The sequence below is a fragment of the Mustela nivalis genome, assembly GCF_964662115.1.
Source record: "Mustela nivalis genome assembly, chromosome: 6".
In the NCBI taxonomy this organism is placed as follows: Eukaryota; Metazoa; Chordata; class Mammalia; order Carnivora; family Mustelidae; genus Mustela; species Mustela nivalis.
Window position 1 is genome coordinate 155,766,573 of NC_139025.1, and position 22,622 is coordinate 155,789,194.

At 52.4% G+C, this 22,622-nt stretch overlaps 1 protein-coding gene across 1 annotated transcript in view; it reads left to right on the forward strand.

Moving 5' to 3' along the window:
• The first annotated feature begins 10,758 nt into the window (after nucleotides 1-10,758).
• IREB2 (iron responsive element binding protein 2) overlaps nucleotides 10,759-22,622 on the forward strand; it is a 43,277-nt gene continuing 31,413 nt past the window's right edge. The window contains exons 1-2 of the mRNA XM_082736525.1: nucleotides 10,759-10,956; nucleotides 12,556-12,645. Of these exons, the coding sequence (XP_082592651.1) occupies nucleotides 10,938-10,956; nucleotides 12,556-12,645 (109 nt within the window). The 5' untranslated portion in view covers nucleotides 10,759-10,937. The remainder of the gene's footprint in view (nucleotides 10,957-12,555; nucleotides 12,646-22,622) is intronic.

The window sequence follows — 22,622 nt, forward strand, 5'->3', positions numbered from 1 at the left end:
TCAGAGCCCAGATCACAGCTGGTTAGAGGCAAACCCCAGGCGTACAGACTTCTGGCTGGAGCCTGTGGGCCTGACAGACTCCACGGAAGGAATCCCTGCACTTGCCAGGAGCTCAGACCGCACAGGGGGTCTGATGCTTCCCTGAAAGGAAGGCATCTCGGGATTTGGAAAACGTCCTTCCTTTGAGTTCAGCTAACCAGGGTTCAAGTCCTAGTCTGCCACCCATGATCTGTGTGGCCTTGGGCGAGTCGTTCACCCTCTCTGAGCTGCAATTTCCTCCTGTGCGAACGTGGGAATCATAATGCCTGCCCAAGGGGTTTTCGTAGGGAGCGAGGAGTCCGAAGGGCTTAGCGCGGAGTGGGCATTCCGCAGGTCACGCCCTGTCTTCCTCGACGCTTCGGCAGACGGCAGGCGGCGATATTTCTGTGCCATATGAAGGTCGTGTTTCCTAAAAGAGCAAGAGGATGTGAGGCACGTGCATGTTTGCTCGGAACACCACCCAGAGCTGCGCAGAAGCTCACACACGTCCCAAGGCCCTTCTCACCGCAGCCGCCTTCCAGCCAGATGTCTCAGATCAGCCAAGTCTGAGCGAGTCCCTCCAGCATGTGGGCTCTCTCCGTGAAGAAGCAGGAGGAGGCCCGGCGGGACCTGTTGCAGGAGGCGTGTGAGGGGTGTGGTCTCCAGCCCACCTCAAGCAGCCCACCGTTCTGAGGCTTCCTGTGGGGGCAGGAGTTCTGCATGCTGTGTTCCCCCTTATTCTTTCAAGGGCGACAGGTGGTGGGGCTCCAAGGAAAGCGTTCGGCCCCAGGAATCCCTGGGAAGCTGGGGCTCTCCTATACCCTTCCCTCTCTCTGGGCCTCAGCTGCTTTATCCAACAGGAGGGGCAGAAGCCAGCCAGCTCCCCTCCCTCCCAGGGGGCTCAGACTGGGATACTGAGGCTTAGGGTGGGCTCGCCGCCTACTGGGGAAGACATCTGGTTCTCGGGAGGTGGCCTGCAAAGTTCTCTACGAAGTGGAGCTCCGGCCCTGTCCAAACAAGTCCTAATCCCTGAGGATCTCGGGAACCATACCCAGCAGTGGCTGCCTACATGGGGTGAGGTTCTAAAGTCAGCTGGTCCAGAGCTGGGTCCTCGGCTTCTCCGCCATCGTCACTGGAGGGCCAGAGCCCGTGGCTGCCCCTGAAGCCATGTGGTCTGTCTCGCCCAAGTTTTCCCTCCAAACCGCCCCCCCCAGGGGTTTCTGGGCACCAAGCACGGCGGGGCGGGCAGAGCCCCCAGCAGGAGCCCACAGGGACCCGCGGTCGAGGCCCCCCCGTGGCTGGCCAGCACCCCGCATCGGGCCGGACGGCGCGCCGTGGAAGGTGACCCAGCCTGCGGAGAAACCCTGAGACGGGCCAGCTTCGCCTTTCTCTGACCCTTGAGAGCTCGTGAAGCCCCCCAGCCAGCGCAGTGTGGTGTCCTGGCAGCCCGTACCCTGTGCTGCTGCCTCCCGTGGGGCCCGCCGGTTCCCACACCCGAATCTGCCCACCTTTGTGTCTTCTTCGCTGGAGGAAACCTCTCTAGTCCTGCCAGCGCACGAGGGGCCGTAGTACCACATCTCTGGACCTCCGGTTCTCAGTCTGTGACACGGAACTAAGGTTATTTATCTGCAGTTCAGTTTGAATTGCGTGAAGACCACTAACGGTCACAGCGAAGTGCCTGGCCCCATGCCTGAGCTATTGGGTCAACCCCAGATGTCACGGTGGGCTTGGCATAGACGTCATTTTCCCCGAGAGACTTTCTCGTCCCCCCAGCTGCCTCAGTGTTCCTCTGTGCTTCAGCGAGCACGGCAGGGGTGTCCACCCCAGGCTGGACCCCGTGAGGCAAAATAAGGCCGGCGGGCCTCCCCCGCATAGATGTCCGTCCTAATCCCAGGACCCTGTGCGAACAGTACAGCCAGGGGGGATTAAGGCTGCAGAAGGAATGAAGGCTGCTAATCGTCCAGCCCTGGGAAAAGGAGATTATCCCGGATCATTCAGCTGGTCCGGTAATCACAAATCCCCTTATAAGTAAAAGAGGGAGGTCGGAGAACCAGAGGTCAGCACTGCCAGATACTCGCAGATACTCGCAGCCCAAGCCGAGGAGTTAGAGCAGCCTGTGCAAACTGGAAAAGTCAAGGAAATGATTCTCCCCTCCTGCCCCCAGAGAGAAACGCAGCCCCGTGGACACGTCAATTCTAGCCCTGAGCCTTACATCAGAATTCTGACCTCACAGCGATGAGATAATACAACTGTGTTGTCTTAAGCCACTGGGTTTGTTCCAGTCACTATTGAAAACCAATCCGAGGGATGCCTGGGTGGCTCAGTGGGTTAAATCCTCTGCCTTCAGTTCGGGTCATGATCCCGGGGTCCTGGGATCGAGCCCCGCATCAGGCTCTCTGCTCAGCGGGGAGCCTGCTTCCTCCTCTCTCTCTGCCTGCCTCTCTGCCTACTTGTGATCTCTGTCTGTCAAATAAATAAAAAAAATCTTTAAAAAAAAAAAAGAAAGAAAGAAAGAAAGAAAACCAATCCAAGCCAATCCAACGTACATTTGATGGTCTGTCATCGTTGTCACTGTTATTGTCCTAACTTTATGACTGAGGAAACCACAGGTCAGAGAAGTTAGGTAATTTGCCCAAAATTGCACAGCTAGTAAGTGCTATCAGGTCTTTTGAGGCAAATTACCAAAAATGAACAAAAGCACAAATTGACTGGAGCTACAAAGGGGTTTATTGGCTCACAGAACTGAAAAAAATTTTTTAGAAGTACTTGTGGAGAACAGGAAAGGTTTGATCCACAATCCAAGGACCCCGTTTTCCTCTGTGTCTCCTTTCTGTTTTCCACACTCTTTGTTTTCTTCTCAGTTTCCCCACAGTGGATGTCACAGCTCTGGGCCCACCATGGTGGTGGTGAAGTGGCTGCAGTAGCACCAGACATCACCACCTCATTCCCACAGCTTCTGTAGGAGAAAGGAAAGTTTCCTTTTCTCAGCAAAAGTGTTGTGCTTTGTTGCTTCAGATGATGCTTATTTCCAATTCTGGAGCCAAATTCCAAGTCCATTGGTGGATCTGTGCGTGGGGAATGGGGAAGGGTCGAATTGACCAAAGGAAAGTCTTAGTCGTTTGGGCAGAAGAAGGAGAAAATGGGTATCAAACATACACAGTGCCGGCTGAGAAAGATCCGGACCACAAAGTTTCTGAGTTCAAATGCTACTGCCTTCTGGTAACATTGTTTTCTGGTTCTGTGGACACATCGTCTGAGAGCTTGTGTCCTGCCTGGGCTCAGAGATAAGTCCCCAGCCCCAGAGCGGGGCCAGGCTGAGGTCAGCCTTCAGAGAAACGGGAGCTGTGCTTGGGCTGTTCTTCCCAGGAGGCTAGCCGCTCAGCTGCCCCTGCCTCGGGCTTGGTGAGGGAGCTGGCCCGACCCCATGCTTCTGAGAAAACAGAAGGACTTCAGCCGGGATAAGAAGTGGCTTGAATTTGAAGGGAGCGTTCCTGCAGCCAGAAATTCCTGAACTGGAGCTTCATGGGTTTCCATGAAGCTGCGAGGGTTTCCATGAGAAAAGGTGTCTCGCATGGAAGAGGTTTGGAGAGCTGTTAGTGGTTACGAATTTCCTTAACACCTAGAGTGACGTGCACTTTCCTCTTCAGTATTCGGGAAGGCGACAGGTCTCAGCTCAACAGTTGTGGAACCAAATTAAAGTGTCCAAGTACCAAGCGTCCAAGAGTCAAGCGTCTATCATGGGATTTTTGAATCCGAGTCATGTTTTCAGATTCACTGGGGCAGCTTCCCATTTATTGAATTCCTGCAGAAAATTATCTTTTAAAGGATGAACTTCTTCATAATTCGAATCATTTATGCCTAACGTGCCCATTATACAAATTTGGGGGTTCTTAGAGGCACGGCCGGTTTCTCGCATTCCCTCACTCACCCATGCACACATCCGATGAGACGTTTTGGAGCCGCTGCCACGTGCCGGGCCCTGCGCTGGGAGAGAGGGACGGAGGGTAAACACCTGCCCCTTGAGTTCAGGGAATGAACAGACGAGACACCAAGAGTGAAAGCCCAGGTAGCCACGTGCGGGGGAGGGGGGGGCCCAGGCAGCCAGGAGGGCAAGAAAGATGGAGCCTGAGGCCAGGGAGCAGGACACTGCAGAGAGGACTCTCCACCACTCCGAGGCCGGCCGGGCATCAGCTGCTGAGTGTGCCCAGGACCCAGGTCATGGCTAGCTTGTGTCCGGGGAGACCCAGGCAGCCTCCGTTCCACATAGGAACTGTGTTGGGAAGGATGGGGCTTGTGTTGGGAGGTAGGACCGGACAGTAGGGGAGGATCAGGTCCGAAAGAGCCTCGGCTGCTGGGCGGGGAAATTCAGATTTTCACCTTGAAGGAAATGGGGGGACTCTGAAGGATTTTAAGCAGATGGGAGGAAGAATATCCTGGGACTATAACGGGGGGTCGGGACCATGGGGAGGGGTAGGCAGGGGGACCCGTTAGGAAATGACTATGAAGTTAAACCACATAAAAGTCGGGGGTCTCCCCAGCAGACACTCACCATCTCACAGTTCTAGAGGCTGGACGGCTGACACCCAGGTGTGGAGGGGGCTGCTTTCTTCAGGGGCCGGGAGGGACAACCTGCTCCTGCTCCCGCCTCCACTCCCCTAACTCGTAGCTGCATCACCCCCCATCTCGCATGCTCCCTGTGTGAGGCTCTGTTTCTTCATGTGGCTTCTGTTCCTTTGTGCGTCCACATTCCTGTTCTCTCTTCTAAGGACTCTGGTCCCTGGATTGGGACCCACCATACTCTGGTATGATCTCCTCTTAGCTAATTACACCTGCAATGACCCTATTTCCACACAAGGTCACATTCTGAGGTACCGGGGCTTAGGACCTCAACACATGAAATTTGGAGGGACGCAATTTAGCCCATAATCGCCTTTTTTGAAATTTATGTTCTTCTGTCATTTTATCGATGGTAATTCTGAGTTTTCCCCTAGAAAAAAGATCTAATGATTTGAGGAATAGTAGCCTTTCCTACTGATTTCCTATCTTATCACAGTTCCAAGGACACTGTTCTGTAAGCCTTCACTGACTTTGTAACCACTTGCTGGCAATAGGTAGGATTTTAGTGAGTTTCTAAAAAAAAATCTAACATGTGCTCTAATCCTAACAGCTAAACGAAAAGAGTTACTTGCTTCAGGATACAATAGTCCCCTTTGATTTCATACTCCAGGTGGAGGCCAGCAGCACCTACCTTACCTGCGATGAGACTCAGCCGTCTTCCAAGGTGTTCTTGATTTTTTTTTAAAGATTTTATTTATTTATTAAGAGAGAGACAGTGAGAAAGAGCATGAGCGAGGAGAAGGTCAGAGGGAGAAGCAGACTCTCCATGGAGCTGGGAGCCTGATGCGGGACTCAATCCCGGAACTCCAGGATCATGACCTGAGCCGAAGGCAGTCGTCCAACCAACTGAGCCACCCAGGCGTCCCGTGTTCTTGATTTTTTGAAGATACAGCATTTATTGTGAAACTATCAGCAACCAAATAGCGCACCCCGCCCCGCTGCGCTGACAGTAGCTTGGAAGAACATGGCAGGACTCAGGGCTTAGACACTAAGAGCCCATCTGGAGAAGATTCAGAGAGGCATGGGGGCCTCCGCCCCACCCCTCGTACTAAGTGAACCTAGGGCAACCCACAAAGCTATGGATGGGATAGCAGTTGGACCCCAGAGTCCCACGGACTCGAACTTAACCCCCAACCTCATTTTTGGAAAGACATGGCTTGGTTACCAAAAGGGAACTAAATGAAGTCAGGTGCCTCCTGGTGTGACGCCGTGAAGGGGACACACCATCACTTGTGCGGCATTCCTGCGAAAGCTGTGTCGTCTAAATTTCATCCCAAGAAATAGTCGGGCAAACCGAAACTTAAGCACACGCTGCAAACAGTGCACCCGCATTCTTCAAGGCAGTCGGCACCATAAAGGAAAATGAAAAGGTGAAGGACAGTTCCAGATTACGGGAGACAAAAGATGCCAGCATCTAAGTGCAATGCCTGATCCTGGGTTGGATTCTGGATTGTTGAAAAGAAGTTTCTAGAAAGAACAATTGGCAAAATTTGAATATATGTTTTAAGTTAGGTAATAGTGCTGTAGCCAGGTTAAATTTCCTGAATTTGATCACGACGCTCTGGTTGTGTAGGAGATTTTCCTTGTTCTCGGGAGACACGTGGTGTAGTGTTTGGGGCTGAAGCGTTGTAACTTCTGTAATTTACTCTCGAATCGTTCAGGAAGAGCTAGAATAAGAAATAATGAGGATGGGTGACTGCGCTCAGCGGTGCTGTACTGTCACTTGAAGGTTGCTGAGACAGTAGATCTTAAAAGTTCTCACACAAAAAACATAACTATGTGAAGTGACAGACATCTTAATGAACTTTATTGTAGTAATCATTTCCAAATACGCATGTTTTCCCAACATCACGTTGTCCACTTTCAACTTCCACAGCGTTATGGCCAATTATACCTCAAGCTGAAAAACAAACTAACAAATGTCCCCAAATATTGAGGGTCTCATTATGCAGTGTGTAAACAGAGAGAAAGATAAAGCAAATGTGGCAAAATGTCAACACTAAATAAATCTAGGTGGCAGGTATGAGAAAGCATATTGTAATTTTCCCACAATTTTTGTACCCTTGAACTTTTTTCCCAAAATAAAAAGTTTAATTGAAGAAAAAGAGACGGGCCCGCCTAGGGCACCCGTCTAAGAGCACCAGAGTATCACGAGGGTGAAAAATCCCAGCAGGAAGGGGACCTGAGACAAATGTATTGTGAGATCATCTCTTGGAAGAATGCGGATGTGGTTGGGGAAAATTGCTGGGACCTAAGCAGAGAGATGGAGTTCCTAAGGGTGACCTATAGGATCAACAGGAGATTGCGGTCCGTGTGTGGCCTTTGGGGGAAGGTCCTCCTCTGCTCTTCTTGAACTTCCTCATCTCTCTTCTAAATAAAAACCAAATGCACATTTTCTAAGTGTTAAAAGGAGAACGAAACGATTAGCCTTTGTGTTTACTCTGGTGTAGCCAGATGGACACCCTCGAACAGTTCATTGGGTTCACTGGACAGGCTTTAAATTGGTACCTACTCTGCGCCCAGTGCTGTATTCGATGCTGGAGACAGTATGGGTCCTCCCAGAGTGTATAGTCTGCTGGTATGTGGCAGACACTGGGGGTTGACAACCTCGCCGATGTTCCCTCGTCTTCCTTGCTAATAAAAACTCCAATTTTGGAGGCGCCTGGTGGCTCAGTGGATTAAGCATCTGCCTTTGGCTCAGGTGGTGATCCTGAGGTCCTGGGATAGAGCCCCGCATCGGGAGCTCTGCTCTGCGGGGAGACTTCTCCCTCTGCCTCCTGCTCATGCTTTCTCTCTCTGACAGATAAAATAAATAAAATCTTTAAAAAATAAACAAGTTCACACAGCTCTAATTCACCCATTTTAAACCTTTTTATTTTGTGATCTTTGTAGATTTAAATGCTGTTGTAAGAAGTAATAGAGAGGCTGTATAACTCTTCACCCAGTCTTCCCTGATGTAACAAAGCACAGTAGCAAAGTAAGGATATAGACATTGATACAATCTTTTCACCTTTCAGATTGCTGCTCTTTTGCCAGGCCTGTGTGTGTGTGTGTGTGTGTGTGTGTGTGTGTGTGTGTGTGTGTGTAGTTCTATGTGATTTTACCACTCATGCGACCATGACCACAGTGAAGATACAGACCATTTCCAATGGTCCCTCGTGCTGCCCCTTTATGATCCCACCCACTCCCCTTCTAGGCTGTGCTCCGCCCTCCCTGAGCCTCTGGCCAGCGGCTCACCTGTTCTCCATTTCTGTAATTTCCACATTTTCCAGAATGTTGTGCTAATAGAACCATACTGTATAGAACCTTTTAGAATTGGCTTTTTTCCCTTCAATGTCCTTCCCTGGAGGTCCATCCGGTTGTTGTACTATTGGTTTCTTTCTTTTTATCGCTGAGTATCCTCCACCCTGAGGATGGGCCACAGTTCGTTTAACCACATGCTTGTACCACATTTGCCGTTTCACCCACTGAGCCACCCAGGCGGCTAAAGTTCCTAGCTTTTTTATTTTATTTTTTTTAAAGGCAATAATGAGTCCAGCCCCAGGACACATGGTGATTGATCTAAGTTAGTGCTTCTCAGTGGAATCAAGACATTCAGAAAACAGGAGGGTGTTTTTGGTTGTTGCTGTAGTGTGGGAGCACTTTCGGCAGAGTTAACAAACGTCAGACTGCCTGCTTTCCACAGCGCACAGCTACACAGGAAAGAAGCAGACAAGCGCCCCCACTGAACACGCTGCCAGGTGTTTGGGTGCATAACACACTCACAAATAGAAAAGCAGTAACAACAGATTTGTTTACAATTATCTGCGCCTAAAACTTAACGCCATTTACGAATAAAAGTACTTTGGGTATGGTTTTAATGTACATTGAATTTTCCAGGTATGCAAATATCACGTAGAAAGAGGAAAGCTTGAAATTTACTTTGTTTGGCACTTTACCAAGAATTGTTCACTATTTCAGAAAATCAAAAGTGACAACACTTCCAGCATTGGAGTCATCAATACATTTATTACTCTCCCCCACCATGGCCTGTATTATATCATGTATGTGCACTTATCATATATATGCCTTCATGATATATATTTATGCACTATGTATTTATCCTTATTTTGAAATGTCAAATGTAAATGAAAAAGCATTTAATATTGTGTTCTGTAAAGCCACTGTAAGTAGACGCTAGCATCTGAGACATCATTACATCATGTAGTACAGACATGCCTGTGTCCCATATATTTTAACAGTATTTTCTAATCAGTTACTTTTGCCTTTCCTTTATATTACAGTTAGGGCATCATGTAGATTATTTTACTGTTTTGTGCAAGTTATCCGTGAATTTCATGCCAGGGTAGTAAAGGAGACACTCCAAAATTATATGCCTTGAATGGGTGTTGGGTTTGATGGGGGTGGAGAAGGACTGATTGGATTTCTGGTCAAAGAGAGGTCTGGAGAGGATCTTCGGAAATCATGTTGGTCAAAGGAGAGAGATGCTCTGGGGCGCCCAGCCGGCTCCAGGGCGCGTGGGACTCTTCATCTTGAGGTTGTGAATTTAAGTCCCAAGTTGGGCATGGAGACTACACTAAGAAACAGTACTAAGAAGAGAGAGGTGGTCTGCACCAGCTCCCCCCTGCTTTGGGAAGTTGTAGGACACCATTATGTTTCTGCATGACAGGGTCATTCTACAACCACGAGGTGACAGGATCCTTGATGGTGTGACCGAACGGCAGCAGCGGCCCGGGGACAGCTCTTGTGGGTTTTGTCACGGGAGGTAATTACAGGTCTGTATTGTTTAAGCCACTGCTCCTTGGGTACTCTCCCATACACCTAACCAGAATGTGGGAAATACCGTAAATCTGCAATTGCAATCAAGTGTAATGAAGTGCGTTATCTACAATATAGGATAGGGAAGCATTTTTTTTTTTAATTTAGATTTTATTTATTTGAGAGAGAATAGGAGCAGGGTAAGAGACAGACGGAGGAGGAGGCTTCTTGCCAAGGAAGGAGCCTGATGGGGTGGGGGTGGGGGTGCTCAGTCCCAGGACCTTGAGATCAAGACCTGAGCCAAAGGCAGACACTTAACCTACTGAGCCACCCAGGGGCGCGAGAGGGAAACGTATCTTCACTTTCCCAAAGACTTGGGGTAGGAAACACTATCCGGACTAGGGCCTGAGGAGGAGCCGGGGTTGGCCGGAGAGGGCAGAAGTTTTCACAGTGAGCGAGATGATTCTGTCCAGAGAGGTTCTCCGGAGAAGGGGGCAGCCAGAGGTGTGAGGCAGCCGACCTCGAAGGACTCGCGGAACCTGTGGGCTTGCTCGTGCACGGGAACCGAGCGCGAGGCCCGAGTGGCTGGGTGCGGCTGGGTGAGTCTGTTCACCGCGGGGAAGCGAAGGCTGCAGTCGGCGGTGCCGGGCGCCCTCGGCGAGCTCGTCTCAGCCCTGCAGCGCGGCGGGAGCAGGCGGTCCGGCTGGACGGGGCGGGACGCAGACCGGGTCCGCACGGATCCCAGGACGACGCGCGGGTTTCGGGCTCCGGCCGCGGGTGCACCGCGCTGCCGCCCGCCCAGGCAGGCATCTGGGAAGGACTCCTGGGCCTGGGGGGACACGGGAGTGTCCTGGGGAGACGCTGGGTCCGGGGTGTCTGTGGACGTGGCGCCGGAGGACACGCTCGTCTCCCGGCTCCGGCGCCGCAGGCTGGGGAGCGGCACGAGCGTGGCCGGAGACCCAGGCGGGGCGGGCCGGGCCGGGGCTCGGGGCTCGGGGCGCAGCGCGGGGCCCTAGTGTCTCCCGACACCCCGACGCCGAGCGGCCCGCACAGCAAGCGCAGCCTCCGGGGCGGGAAGGGAAGAACCGGGCCATCGGCCGAGGCCGCGGAAGCTGCCGGGAGGCAAGGCCTGGGAATCATTTCGGCCCGCGCCCCCGGACCCTCGGCGGCCGGGCTGTGGGAGATCGCGGGGGCCGGGGCTGCGGCGGAGCAACGCGGAGAAGCCGCGCCGAGGGTCCGGGGGCGGAACTCGCCGCCCGAGCGCCGCCCCCAGCCCGAGCGCCGCCCCCTCCCCGAGCGCCCCGCCCACCCCCGAGCACCGCCCCACGTCTTTCTTTGTTTCCTCGTCCGGATATCTCGCGATAGCCGCGCGGCAACTCTCGCGAGCGCAGCCGCCCGGGCTCCACGGCTCTCGCGGTGTTTGCGCGAGACGGCCCCTTCCTGCTCCCCCGCCGGCCCGCCCGCCTTCCTCCCCTCTCCCCGCCCGGCCTCCCCCGCCTTCCCCCGCGGGCCCCCTCCGCGCAGGGATACTATGCTCTCCGAAGATGGACGCCCCCGGTGCAGGTCAGTGCCCGCCCGGCGCCGCGCGGCTCGCTCCCCTCGCCGGGGGTCGCTCGACCGGGGCTGGCGAGCTCGGGCCGCGCTCCCTGGGGGCCCCCCCGCCGCCCTCGCCCGGGCCTGGGGCCTGCGCGGGGCCCGCCGCTGCTCGGCAGTCCTGGCGGGGGTCCCGCGGGCCCCTGCTGGGCCTCGCCGCCCGGCGCGAGCCCCTCCCTCTGCTGCGGGCTGCGGGCCGGGTGGGGGCGGTCAAGGCCGGGCTCCGGGCAGCGGGCTCCCGGCGGTGCGTGCGGCGGTGGGTCTCCCCACCCTCCTGACCAGGGTCCCTGCCCCTCCTGCTCCCTCTGCCCCCGGCTCCCGGTCCTCTGTTCTTCCTGCCCCCTGCCTCCTTGCCCCTCTGGCCCCCGCCTCCCCTGCCCCCGGCCCCCTGCTTTTCCTGTCCCCCTGCCCCCCCCCCGGCCCTCCTGCTCCCCCCCCCACCCCCCGGCCCTCCTGCTCCTCTGCCCCCTTGCACCTCCTGCCCGCTGCTCCCGGTCCTTTGCCTCCGGCCCCTGGCCCCCTCCCCACGCCGCCTCCCCCCGCCCCCTGACTCTCTTGCCGCTCCTGCCCTTCCTACCGCCTGCCTCTGCTGTCGGCTCCCTGCCCTCTGCCGCCCCCCTCCTGCCCCTGCTTCCCTCCCCCCTGCGCTTCCTGCCCCTTGTTCCTCTGTCCCTCGGCCCCCTTCCCCCCACCCCCAACATGAGAGGGAACACTCGTCCTGTGTGAGGGGGCTGTGCTCCTGTCTTCTCCCCTGGGCTCAGGGCGCTGCCCTCACGGAGGGTCTTGCCCACCCACAGCCATGAGTCTGCACAAAAGACCTGATCTGAAGGTTCTTCTCCACCTGCCCCCCCCCCCCCGCCCCCAGGACGTTGGGAGCTGGGGAGCCCTCCAGTGAGACCCCCAGTTTCATGTTGTGCAAAACCAGAAAGACGTGGTCCCTTGGCGAGAATCTTGATTTACCCAAATATTTTCTCTTTCATTTCTAGCTTCAGTCTAAGACTAGTAGTCTTCCCTGCTAAGTTTTGTGTTTTGGTGTCCTTTTGATTTTGTCCACCTTGTTGAACGCTGTGTAAAAATCTGTCTTTCGGTTATTTTTAAAAAATCAATCCTTCTGACAGTTGTCAGGTTTTCAGCTTGTTCTGTCTGTACTTAGCGTTATTTAAGGACTTGTCTTCCTAAAGTCTGTACATCATTTAAATCATTCTTGTTTTTCCTTCCCTGGTATTCTTTGTTACCACATTTCAGGAATTAGTTATCTTACCTATTTTTGTTTGACAGGAGTCATAATTTGAGCTGTGTTGTCCAATACCATGGATCCTGGCCACGTGTGATTCAATTTAAATTAATAAAAATTAAATTTTAAAATTCACTTCTTCCGTGGCTATAGCCACATTTCAAGTGTTCAGTAGCCATGTGTGGCCTGTGGCTGCCCTACTGGACAGTGCAAGTAGAGAGCATTTGCAGCACTGCAAAGAATTCTTTTGGACAAAGTGGGTTTTCCAGTTATTTTCATTTTAAATTAAAGTACTTTGTAGCTGTTTTTAATGAAATTGTAATTTTTTTTTTCAGGATATGCTTTTGAATACCTTATTGAAACATTGAATGACAGTTCACGTAAGAAGTTCTTCAATGTACCTAGACTTGGAGGCACCAAGTATGGTAATGTTGCTTAATTTGGGGGGGGGTTGTTTAGTTTGTAATAATAAAAATGCATTTGTTAAGCTGAACTGAGGAAATGTTAAATTACTCTCACCATGTTGTAACAGGCAAACCTACAGTAACCTCTAACAGTTTAAAATCTCCCCTCAGGACAACTTTTGTTTGAGGGTGCACGTCCATCCCTTTACTTCTCATTTAAAAATGTAAGTTAATTTAGCCATGATTTTTTTCCATGGAGAAACTAGTGCAATTTAAAAACAACAAAAAAAAAAATCTGCTGATGCTATTCTACACCTCTTACATGCATGCTTTACCTTTTCAAGAGAGCAGAGCCCAGGATTCTTTACCTGTCCTACGTGGGTAGGAATCGGCAGCGGGCCCCTGATGGGAGTGGTGTTCTGGGGCTGGGCATGCTGTGTCCTGGCCTGTGTGCCCTTTGGGCAGCCCTTTCACTGAGATCTCAGGAGAGTGATCTTGGCTCAACCCTAGGGAATTGGATTGAAGTCTTGACTTTATTGACATTTGAGCACCTGAACCAGCCAATGAAGGGAACACCTCTTTGCAAGAGTGGTTTTTGTTTCTGTGGATTTTCCGGGAAAACTACTAGGAAAATAAATGCCAAATCTATTGCAGTGTATTTTAGAGGGAACTTTTCTTTTAATCTTTTTTCTTGTACTATTTAATCGAGGTTACTTCTGTAATTTTTCTGTAGATTTTGATGTATTTAAGTATTCTAGACTGCCACTAGCAGTTTTTCTTGTACATTGTGAGAAAATTTCAATATTTTGTAGAAGAAAGCTGTGTTAGAAATAGGTTGCTTTTATAAATAAGAGGTCGTTTTTACCTTCCATGTTTAGGTGCCAGCATTTATATTGAGAGAGGTAGGTTGTTTCTGTAAGTGCCACATGTCTTTAATTCACAGGGATGCCATCCTTTTCACCAACGATGAGTTCCTGTTAGTTTTGAAAAGGGAACACCTCAGTTGCTTATACATAAGAAAGATTTTTTATTTCGCTTTACTTCCTTGTAACACCTAGTGATGCTGTCCCGGAAGATTCTTAATCCATATTTTATAGCTTAATAAATAATAGAAGAACATATGTGCAGATAGTTTAGAAATTGGGTGTAAGTTTTTCGGTGGATCATTTGTGGAGATGTACCCACTTGAAGGTGGCCTATATTTCTGAAATGCAGAAAATCAGTAGGAAACTTTCAAAAATAATTAAAATGCACTACAACAGAATGGTTCATGATGTAAAAGCTAAATTTTCTCTGGAAAATAAGTTTTCATAGGCATCTAGAGATAACTGAGTTTCAGAGTATCCAGGGTTTTTATAACCATGGAAAATACAGTAATAACACAGCTGTAAATAGAAATGATTTCAAAACAGAGATTTGGTTTTTATTTCCCTGGGATTAAAGCCCTGTTTTATTCATGGAGTGGTTATTATGAAAGGCTTATTAATAATTACGAGAGCAATTTTTTAGTAATTACTTGAGGGAATAAAGTTTGAAAGCAGAACTGACTTGGAGAGAGGAGTAACTGGAGCAGCAGGTTGTTTTGCTTGTTTATCATTAGAGCAGAGCGTGTGTGTCCCCTTCTGGAGAGACCACATCGAGTGTCCTCGCCGACCTGCGCTCAGGGGGTCCTGCGCTCAGGGGGTGTCGCTTGGGGCTGGGCTTTGGGCCCCTGTGCCGGTGCCGGCCGGGTGGGGAGCCCGCTGTGGTGTGCTCCCTGCTAGCGGGGGAGAGTGTGCTCCGTCCTCTCCTGTCCCGGGGAGGACAGACAGACGGGATGAGCTCCTGGCAGCCCCCTGCTCGCGTGTCAGGAATGCTTGCGGCACAGGGACCTGAAACGCTTCCGAATGATGACGTTAACAAATGGAGCAGGAATCCGGAGTTGGCAGACTGGGGCTGTGGTGCAACAGGGTCGGCAAGGACCAGGAGCCAGGCTTCTTGTTTTCTGTTTTGGTCTCGTGCTTTTGGTGGCAGATCCTGGTGCACCTGCAGGCCCTGCCCAAGCTCTAGGCCACTGGAAGGGGAGCAGGGGGAGAAGAGCCCCTCAGGGGCCCTGCATGTCCGCAGCCAGAGTGTCCGGAGGCCGGAGGACAGAGGGGGTAGCCTTCTGGCATTTAGGGGGGATGGCGCAGAGAGAAGCACTTGCACAGTTGGGGAACAAACCAGTCTGGACTCCTTCCCCGGATGCCTCCTCTTCCTCTGTCTGTCCATGGGGCACAGCACAAATCATTTGATTGCTGCTTTTTTATTGCTGTTTTATCTTTTTGCTTCCCAGGCTTGCCCTCATGAGATATTTACAGAAGTGGACACATTGTGCACATCGATTCCATTTTGGTCTTATACAACTTCACTTCCAGCAAACCGCCTTTTTAGGGATCCAGAGCTGCCTGTGTGGCCTTGGAGTGCACAGACTGCGGCCTTGCAGATGTTGAGTAACTGTTCCTGTGAAAATAGACCTGTTTCCGAGGGGGGGCAGTCATTGTCCCGGAGAGTCAGAGGCTGCTTTCTGTAGGAGTGAGGCCCCAAGCTGCCGGGGACCAGGGGACTCACAGAGGACAGTCCACACTTGGGGAGTTAGGTGCAGGGCAGGCCTCGAACAGGTGGAAGGGAAGGTGAGGAGGGCGGGGGAGGCCGTGGAGGGCTGCCGTCAGGAGGCCTGTTGTGGAGACTAGCTGTCCCTGAGCAGTGGGGCCCCTGCCGTCTGTCCTTCAGTTCCGCCCAGCCACCCCGTCTTCTCCCTCCCTGACCAGCAGAGCCAAGGCTGGGTTTTCCAAATCCTAACTTGAAGGCTCTGAAAAAAAGTCTTACATATTTAGAGGTGTTTTTATTGTTTATAAGGAATTAGAGGGGGGTTGAGAATTGCAAAAAGACCCTATTACAGGCAGTGCAGAAACAGTCTCGTTGTGTAAGTACAACTATACGTAAATGTGCTACTTTGAACAGAAACGCACATGATGTGTGTTGGTTCATAACCTTTGCTTGTTTGTGCACTTGCTGTCTTGTGAACATCTTTCCGTGTCCTGGAATGCTGGCGTCCTGTGCTGTCTGGAGTCCACTTGGTTCCTGAGTCAGGGAGCGTGAGTTCAGGTAGTGGGATACCTCGACTTCATGGCAGCCTCTGACGGCCGCACGGCCCATGTGGGTGCACCATGGCCTCGTCCCTGTTGACACACTGCGGTTCTGTATGTGTGACCTTGCAATTTCAATGCGGGCTTGTCATTCTGTAGGGTTAGTAGGTTGGACGTGTGCCGTTCTCCCTGCCCTCATCAACGTTTGTCTTTTCTACTTTTACTGTATACTGTGTGTTCAGTCTTCACCCTTGACATAAGGAACAGAAACTTGGAGAAAAATGTTGCAATTTCCAGACATCCGAAGATGCAGGCAGAAAGCACAGTCAGCGCTCGTGGGGACGGGGTTTCTAAGCCAGAGGCTGTTCCTTTTTTCACTTGAAGGCTGCCTGGTGTCTGTCCCTTTGCCCGCAGTCATCTGTTTCTGCAGCCTGCTTACTCATTTTGTGTAAGGCCCAGAGTAGCCACTGTTGGGTATGCTCTTACCATTGTCTTACATTGTCACTTAAGACTGGTTGTGGCCAAAACTGACTTTTTTGTCTATTTCTTTAGCCTAGTTTGGCTGGGCTTGTAATGTGGTCTGTTGCTGGAGCAGTTACCTTGCTAGGAGGGACAGAAGTCTATGTTTTCTAATTGTGTCTCTGCCCTGGACTCTGGAGGTGGGCTGTGAGGTGGGTTAGCAATGAAATAGTTCGCTTGGTGTGTTGACACAGTGCATACCTTTCCAAGGATTACGTTTACCTAATATGATTCTACTATTCCAGGTATGACCATAGACTCACTGACCCTTCACATTTTGTTCCAAGGTTCTGTTGATTTTATCTCTGCTTTTGTTGACGTTTTCCGTTCTAGATTCGGCCCTTTGGGTGGCCAAGAAGAGACACCCGCTACCTCAAACAAAGTAAGATTGTCATGCTGCTGAGCTCCCAGGCTGGTAAAATGTGGCTAGATCTCCAGAAAAAGGGCCAGAATTGAGGAAGCTCTGTATTTTCTCTCTCGAGGCTTCAGATTTTCTGTGCCCTCCACTGCACTGTAGCTCAGCCTCCTGCCTGCTGACTGTACGGGGTCCCCTGATGGCAGCCTCAGCCCCTGGCTTAGCTCTGAACACCTTGCTGGTTAAGTCTGCATACTTACTGATTGCAAATTCCTGGGAGAGGAATGTAATTGTCCTCCTGTATTTTCCCTCGTGAGGCTGTTGGTCACCGACCTGCCCAGGATTGGCTCTGGCTTCTGTGCTGTAGCCAGGGAGGTAATGGGACACAGAGGACTGTCCGTTCCATGGGTGGCTGTTTGCACAGGCTTCACAGAGGTGCGTCTCCTGGTTAGCAGCTGCTGCCATATGACAAGCCCACTGGGAGAGAGTGGGGAGAGTGGGTGTTTCTGCACTCTCATCAGTAACGGTACGGTTCTTATCTTCTCTGCCTTTGTCAGTGGGGGAAAAAATCTGAAAGAAGCAGGAATTGGTTTTCTTTTTTTCTGCCTTTTTACATTCTATTTGTGGCAGTATTTTTTTTTTTTTTTAAAACAGGTCAGTTCTTTATTGGAAATCTATTCTATCTGGCTTGGTACTAGTTAAGAGACAGAAATTTAGAGACAGAAACGAAACCTGGACTCTGATCTGATGTGGGCGTGAGTTAATCCTGTGGCCAGATCTGAGGGGGTTACGAGACCTTCTGGAACACTTTGTTAATCTTTTCTTCAGGCCCCTGGCCTTGACCAGGGTTTCTAGGTTCACTCTGTAGCTCCTCCAGCAGGTGCTTGCCCACGGTCCTGCCCTCTCAGTCTGGACTCCAGAGCTACCCTCCTTGGGGCTTTAGGCAAGCCTTGAGTGTTCGTGACTTTTACCCCTTCCTTACCCTGGTGTGTCTTCCATCCCACTTAGTGTCTCCGGGCCCAGCTCTCAGCCAGTTCATGTTGCTGTCTCCTTTGGGTAATTTCTGCACCTGTTTAAACCTGGAATTTTCACGTGTGCAAAATGAACAAAACCCTTTTACATGGTCTGCTCATCTTCATAATATTGCTTTGTGGTGGGCAGAAAAGATGGTTTTATCTCCCCTTTTTACACATGGGAAAAATGAGTCTAACAATTAAGTAACTAGCCCAGCATCACATTACTGTAAATGAAATTTGGTCTTAGACCCCTCTGTCTTCTGCTTGCAGACCAGTGCTGGATTTCCCTACTCCACACCATTGTTTCCCAGCTTGAGAGCGGGAGTCAGAGAGGTGCTGGCGTGGAGTACTGACTGTGTCTGTGCTGTAACGAGTTCTGTCACTGTCTGCTTGAACAAGGTCCCGCTACCTGTACCTTAACCGTCTCCGTGGTGGAGGAGGATTTCAAACGTCCCACTGATCCTTAAGGGGGTGCTTGTGGACCGTTGGTGGAGGCTGTGTGCCCATGCTTGCAGGGACCATGGACAGCGCCACCGCGACAAGTGGGCCATCCTGGTGGGGATGGTGGCATGTATGAAGGGGCAGAAGTGGGAGGCTGGTGTTGTAAAAATTTTTTCAAACTTATTTTAAGAAGCCAGAAATTTGGATTTTTATATGAAAAAGTTATGGTTTTTCCATGTTGGAAATTAAAATGTTAAAACGCTAGGGGACAAGCATAGTCTGTCTGCAGACCAGCAGTGTGATCCCCACACTAGGAGGTGAGCTGTACCACCTGATTGCAGCAGCAGCCGGTTAGCCTTGAATGGGCGGCTCTGCGGTCCCTGGGGCCTGGTTGTGCTGTGTCACATAGTAGACCTCAGCCTCTTTTCTGAGTCTGAGCCACCTGTGGGATCTTCCCCTAATCGATCACAAGGATATCATTTGTTATCTCATTTCAGAAGTGTGATAACACAAATTACCTACTTTTGCTAGTCTAAATTACCCATTTGTCTTGGTTCCCATGTGTTGTTCGTTACCTGTCCTTTGAGGATGGAATTCTAGGAACTTCTGGTTAGAAGAGGCAGAATTACCTAGTCTGCTTCTCTATTTGGTGCACAGGTCTCTCAACAACACTGTTTAATTTGTTCAGCTGACACATACTGGGTACTCATGAGAGCAGCTCTGTGCTCGAGAAAGCACACAGCGTAGTAGTGCGGACATGGTGGCGACTACGCAAGTACAGCGCTTTGTTACGACACAGCAGTCTGGGCCAATCAGGAGACGAGATGGGGGACTTTAATGTACATCATTATGAACTGTGATAGAAGAGCACTTGCATATGGTACTATAGGGCTGATGGAGAGCACCCAAGGAGGGACCAGCTTAAAAGGGGTGCAGACCTCATTGGAGAAGGGCAGGTGGTTCAGCCCCCAGGATACCCAGAAGTTTGCTGTGTGGCCGTGCTGGAGTGGGCCTGGGGGTTGCTGGGGCAGGCAGGAGGCCCCCCCCTGGAGTGCAGGCAAGGGACTTAGGGAAGCAGCAGCCAGCACTGAGATTGAGCTGGCCGGGCAGTCACCCTTCAGGATGCCCAGGCCACATGGAGGCTTGCAGAGGAAGTCCAGAAGCTGGCAGGACACGGCATTCTGCGCAGGAGTGTCTTGGTCCATGTACAAGCATAGGTGGAAGTCCTTCTGAGTGTGCGGCTCATTGCATGGAGGCTGGTTCTCAGGTTGGGTGGGCTGTTGTGACACTAACGTGTGTGCGTACTTTTTATGTGTTGCATCATAAAGTGTGTCTACATCGGAAGATCTGAGTAACTCAGCGAACCTTTATTCTTCAACGACCTTCAGTGAATGTAATGAGCAGATGATGGTGGGATGAGGTCACGAATAGACAGGCCTATTTTGTTTTTTAGCAAATATCTGCCAAGTACCTCTGGTTGAGTAAATGTGGTCTGTCATTTCTTTCCAGTGGAAATGGTGTTCTTTGGGAGAGTGGCTAATTTAGCTTCCAGTCCAAACCATCACACAAGTGTTTTCCCTAGGCATTCATACTCTGGTTTTGAGAGATGGGCTGTTGCACATACTGTCCATCTTGTCGTCACACAGAAAATGAAGGTTTGATCTCAGTAGTTGAGACTTAATTAAAATGAACATCTTTTCTGCTTCATCACAGACGTTCTTAAGTGAAGCAGGTATTTTGTGCGAAAACGAGCAGGCGATGAGCATGAGGACAGGTCAGTCCCACTGCCTTGAGCTCTGCTGGGACACCCGCTGTGTGCCCACTGTTGTTCTGGTGCCATCAGTGCGTGTGTCAAAGTAGTGACAAAGCACGTAATGTCTAAGTTGACTTTGCAGGTTCCGAAAAGAATTTTAGGGGCCTTCTGGAGTCCGGGGACCACTGGCATGGGGTAAGCATGGAGGCGGAAGGCAAGCAAGAGGATCTGGGTGAGAAATGCTGTGGTGGATGGGCAAGATTTGGGGGTAGCGATAGAAGTGGACAGATTCAAAAGATGTGTGAGTGGTGTCAAGGACGCTGCCTAGTTGTGATGGCGTGTGCCTTGTGGGGGCGCTGCTGCTGTTCACTGAGCTAGGGGACACCAGAGCAGGCGGTATGTGGGGTAGGTGGGGGATGTCACAGGTATCTGTTTAGGTACTGGTGAGTTTGGGAACACAGCTGTATTCAAAGACTGTGGTTCTGGAGCCCAGAAGACCCAGACTGTAGAGGACGGTTTTGAGATCATTGGTGTAGTCTTTTGAGGCTACAGGAATGATGAACACTCTTGAGGGGGGCAGTATGGTGAGAAAAGAAGTGAGCTAGCTGTGAAGTCTCAGGAACTCTGAAGATCGAGGAGCGGGCAGAGTACTGCGGGGAGGAGGCCTGGCTGGCTCAGTCGGTAGAGCATGTGACTCTTGATCTCAGGGTTGTGAGTTCAAGCTCCATGTGGGGCATAGAGCTTACTTTAAAAATCACAAAAATCAAGATAGGCAAAGGAGTAGAGGCTGGCTAGGAAGCCAAAACAGGGCTGCCAGAAAATATTAAGGACTCCAGCAAACTGGAGGCAGACGGGCGTAAAGGATCTTGAATTTTCCTCTCCTTGCAAGTTAACAAAGTAGCCTGACTTAGTTTCATAGGTGTGGGCAGTAGCCGGGAGACTCGATCAGAGACAGTGGATGGTTTATTACCCACAGCAAAGCAGTACTGACATTTCTGCCGGTTTCCCAGGCCCCCGTTTCTCCTGGTGAGTTTGAAGAGGGCCAGATAATGCGTGTCACACGCACAGTGGTTGTGTTACAGGAAAGGAGCTCAGATTAATGGGACCCAAATCTTTCATAATGGACAGTAGGTATGCTTGCCTTTTCTCGAGAAGGAGATGCTGTCCGTATCTTCAAGGCCATTCACTGTATTAACTTTGAAGAATATTCTGGAACAAAGGCAGTTACTGTGCTTGCAAGTCATGCTGAACTGTGAGGTGGGGGACAGGGAACATGGTCTTCCCACAGCCCATCTGAAGTGGGGGGCGGTGAGGGAGCTGGGAGGAGAGCCTGACCAGGGCGGGAATGGCTGGCTCTCTTGGCCCGTGCTGAGGGGGGTGTCAGTGGTGTTTTAAGGCTAGAGATCAGGTGAGTGTGGACAGAACAGTGAGTGGAAGTCTGGAGAAACGGACTTGGAGAACAGGGTGATTCTCGGAAAACCTTGTCCAGAGCTTCAGAAGTCGCGGCCCTGCGCCCCTCACTGGGGCTGGAGGCCGCCGCCTGGGGGGAGCGGGGCGGAGGGCTGTGGCGGGCGAGAGAGAGGCTGGCGGGCGACTCCGCGTCCTGCCAGGTGCCAGCAGCGGGGGGGACGCGGAGTGTCTCCCGAGGTGGGCACTCGCTAGGGCCACCGCTGCCTTCTCAGATGGGGAAGGAGAGGCTCCCCGGCGGCTGGGCTCCTGGGCGCCGGCGGGGGAGCAGGAGGTCGGGCGGGGGTCCCGGGAGGGAGGCGCTGCGGTGTGAGGAGCGCGGGGGAAGGCAGAGAGAGGCCCTGCTGAGGCGGCCCCGGTGTCTCGGGGTCGTGGGTTCCTTTTCCTCCCTCCTCCTCCACGGGTCAGCGCCGGGGAAACCGCAGTGACTGTCACAGCCGCGGGCCGGCAGCCGACTGAGAGCCTCCCGCGCCGCCGTGGGGAGCCGAGTGGGGCGGCCGCTGGGGAAGGTGGGCGCGCGCTTGGCTCAGACGCTGCCCGGGAGCTCGCCGTGTGACCCGGGGGGTCCGTCGGAGCAGCCGCCCAACACTCGTGCACAGACTCCGGAGGAGTGATGCCCGCGGTGCGGCCCCCCGGCCTCCGCGGGGGGAGGGTGGGCAGGGTGGGGGTGTGCGCTGCACTGCTCTCCCTCAGGAACAGGGCCTGAGCGCGGGCCCTCGCCGCGCCGTGGACGCGCTCGGGAGCGCGCTCGGGGAGGGTAGCCGGACGCCCCCGGGCCCCCCAGCCGGAGACCGCAGGCGGCTGCCAGCGGTGGAGGCGGACGCGGAGCGCTGCGAGCCCACGCTCTGAATGCCCCCCGGGGGACGGGCCGCGGTGCGGGCAGAGCGCCCAGATCGCTGCCCCCTCGCAGGTCCCTTGCTATCCTTAGCGTCCTGGAGGGGGACCGCCGCGGGGTTGGCTCCTCGGTGAAGTGTCTGCCTCCGCCTCGTGTCCTGTCGTGAGCCCAGGGCCTGGCGTCCAGACCCGCGAGCGAGCGAGCGAGAGAATGAGCGCATGCGCGAAACGGGGTACGGTGTGAGGGGCGGGCGGACGGGTGGTGTGAGGGGCGGAGGGACGGTGTGGAGGCCGGCACGTCGGCCTCGCTCCTCGCATTTGGCCGCGGGTGGTTATGGCTGAGCGAGCCACACGTGCGGCCGGGCGCGTCTCGGGGACTGACGGCTCGGAGCGTGCGTGTTTGCTCGTGCTCTTGCTGCGGTACTGAACTTCCGGGTGACGGAGCTAAAAGCCGGCGAGACCACTAAGGTGATGACGGACGCAGTAGCCCCAGCCCCGAAGAAGGC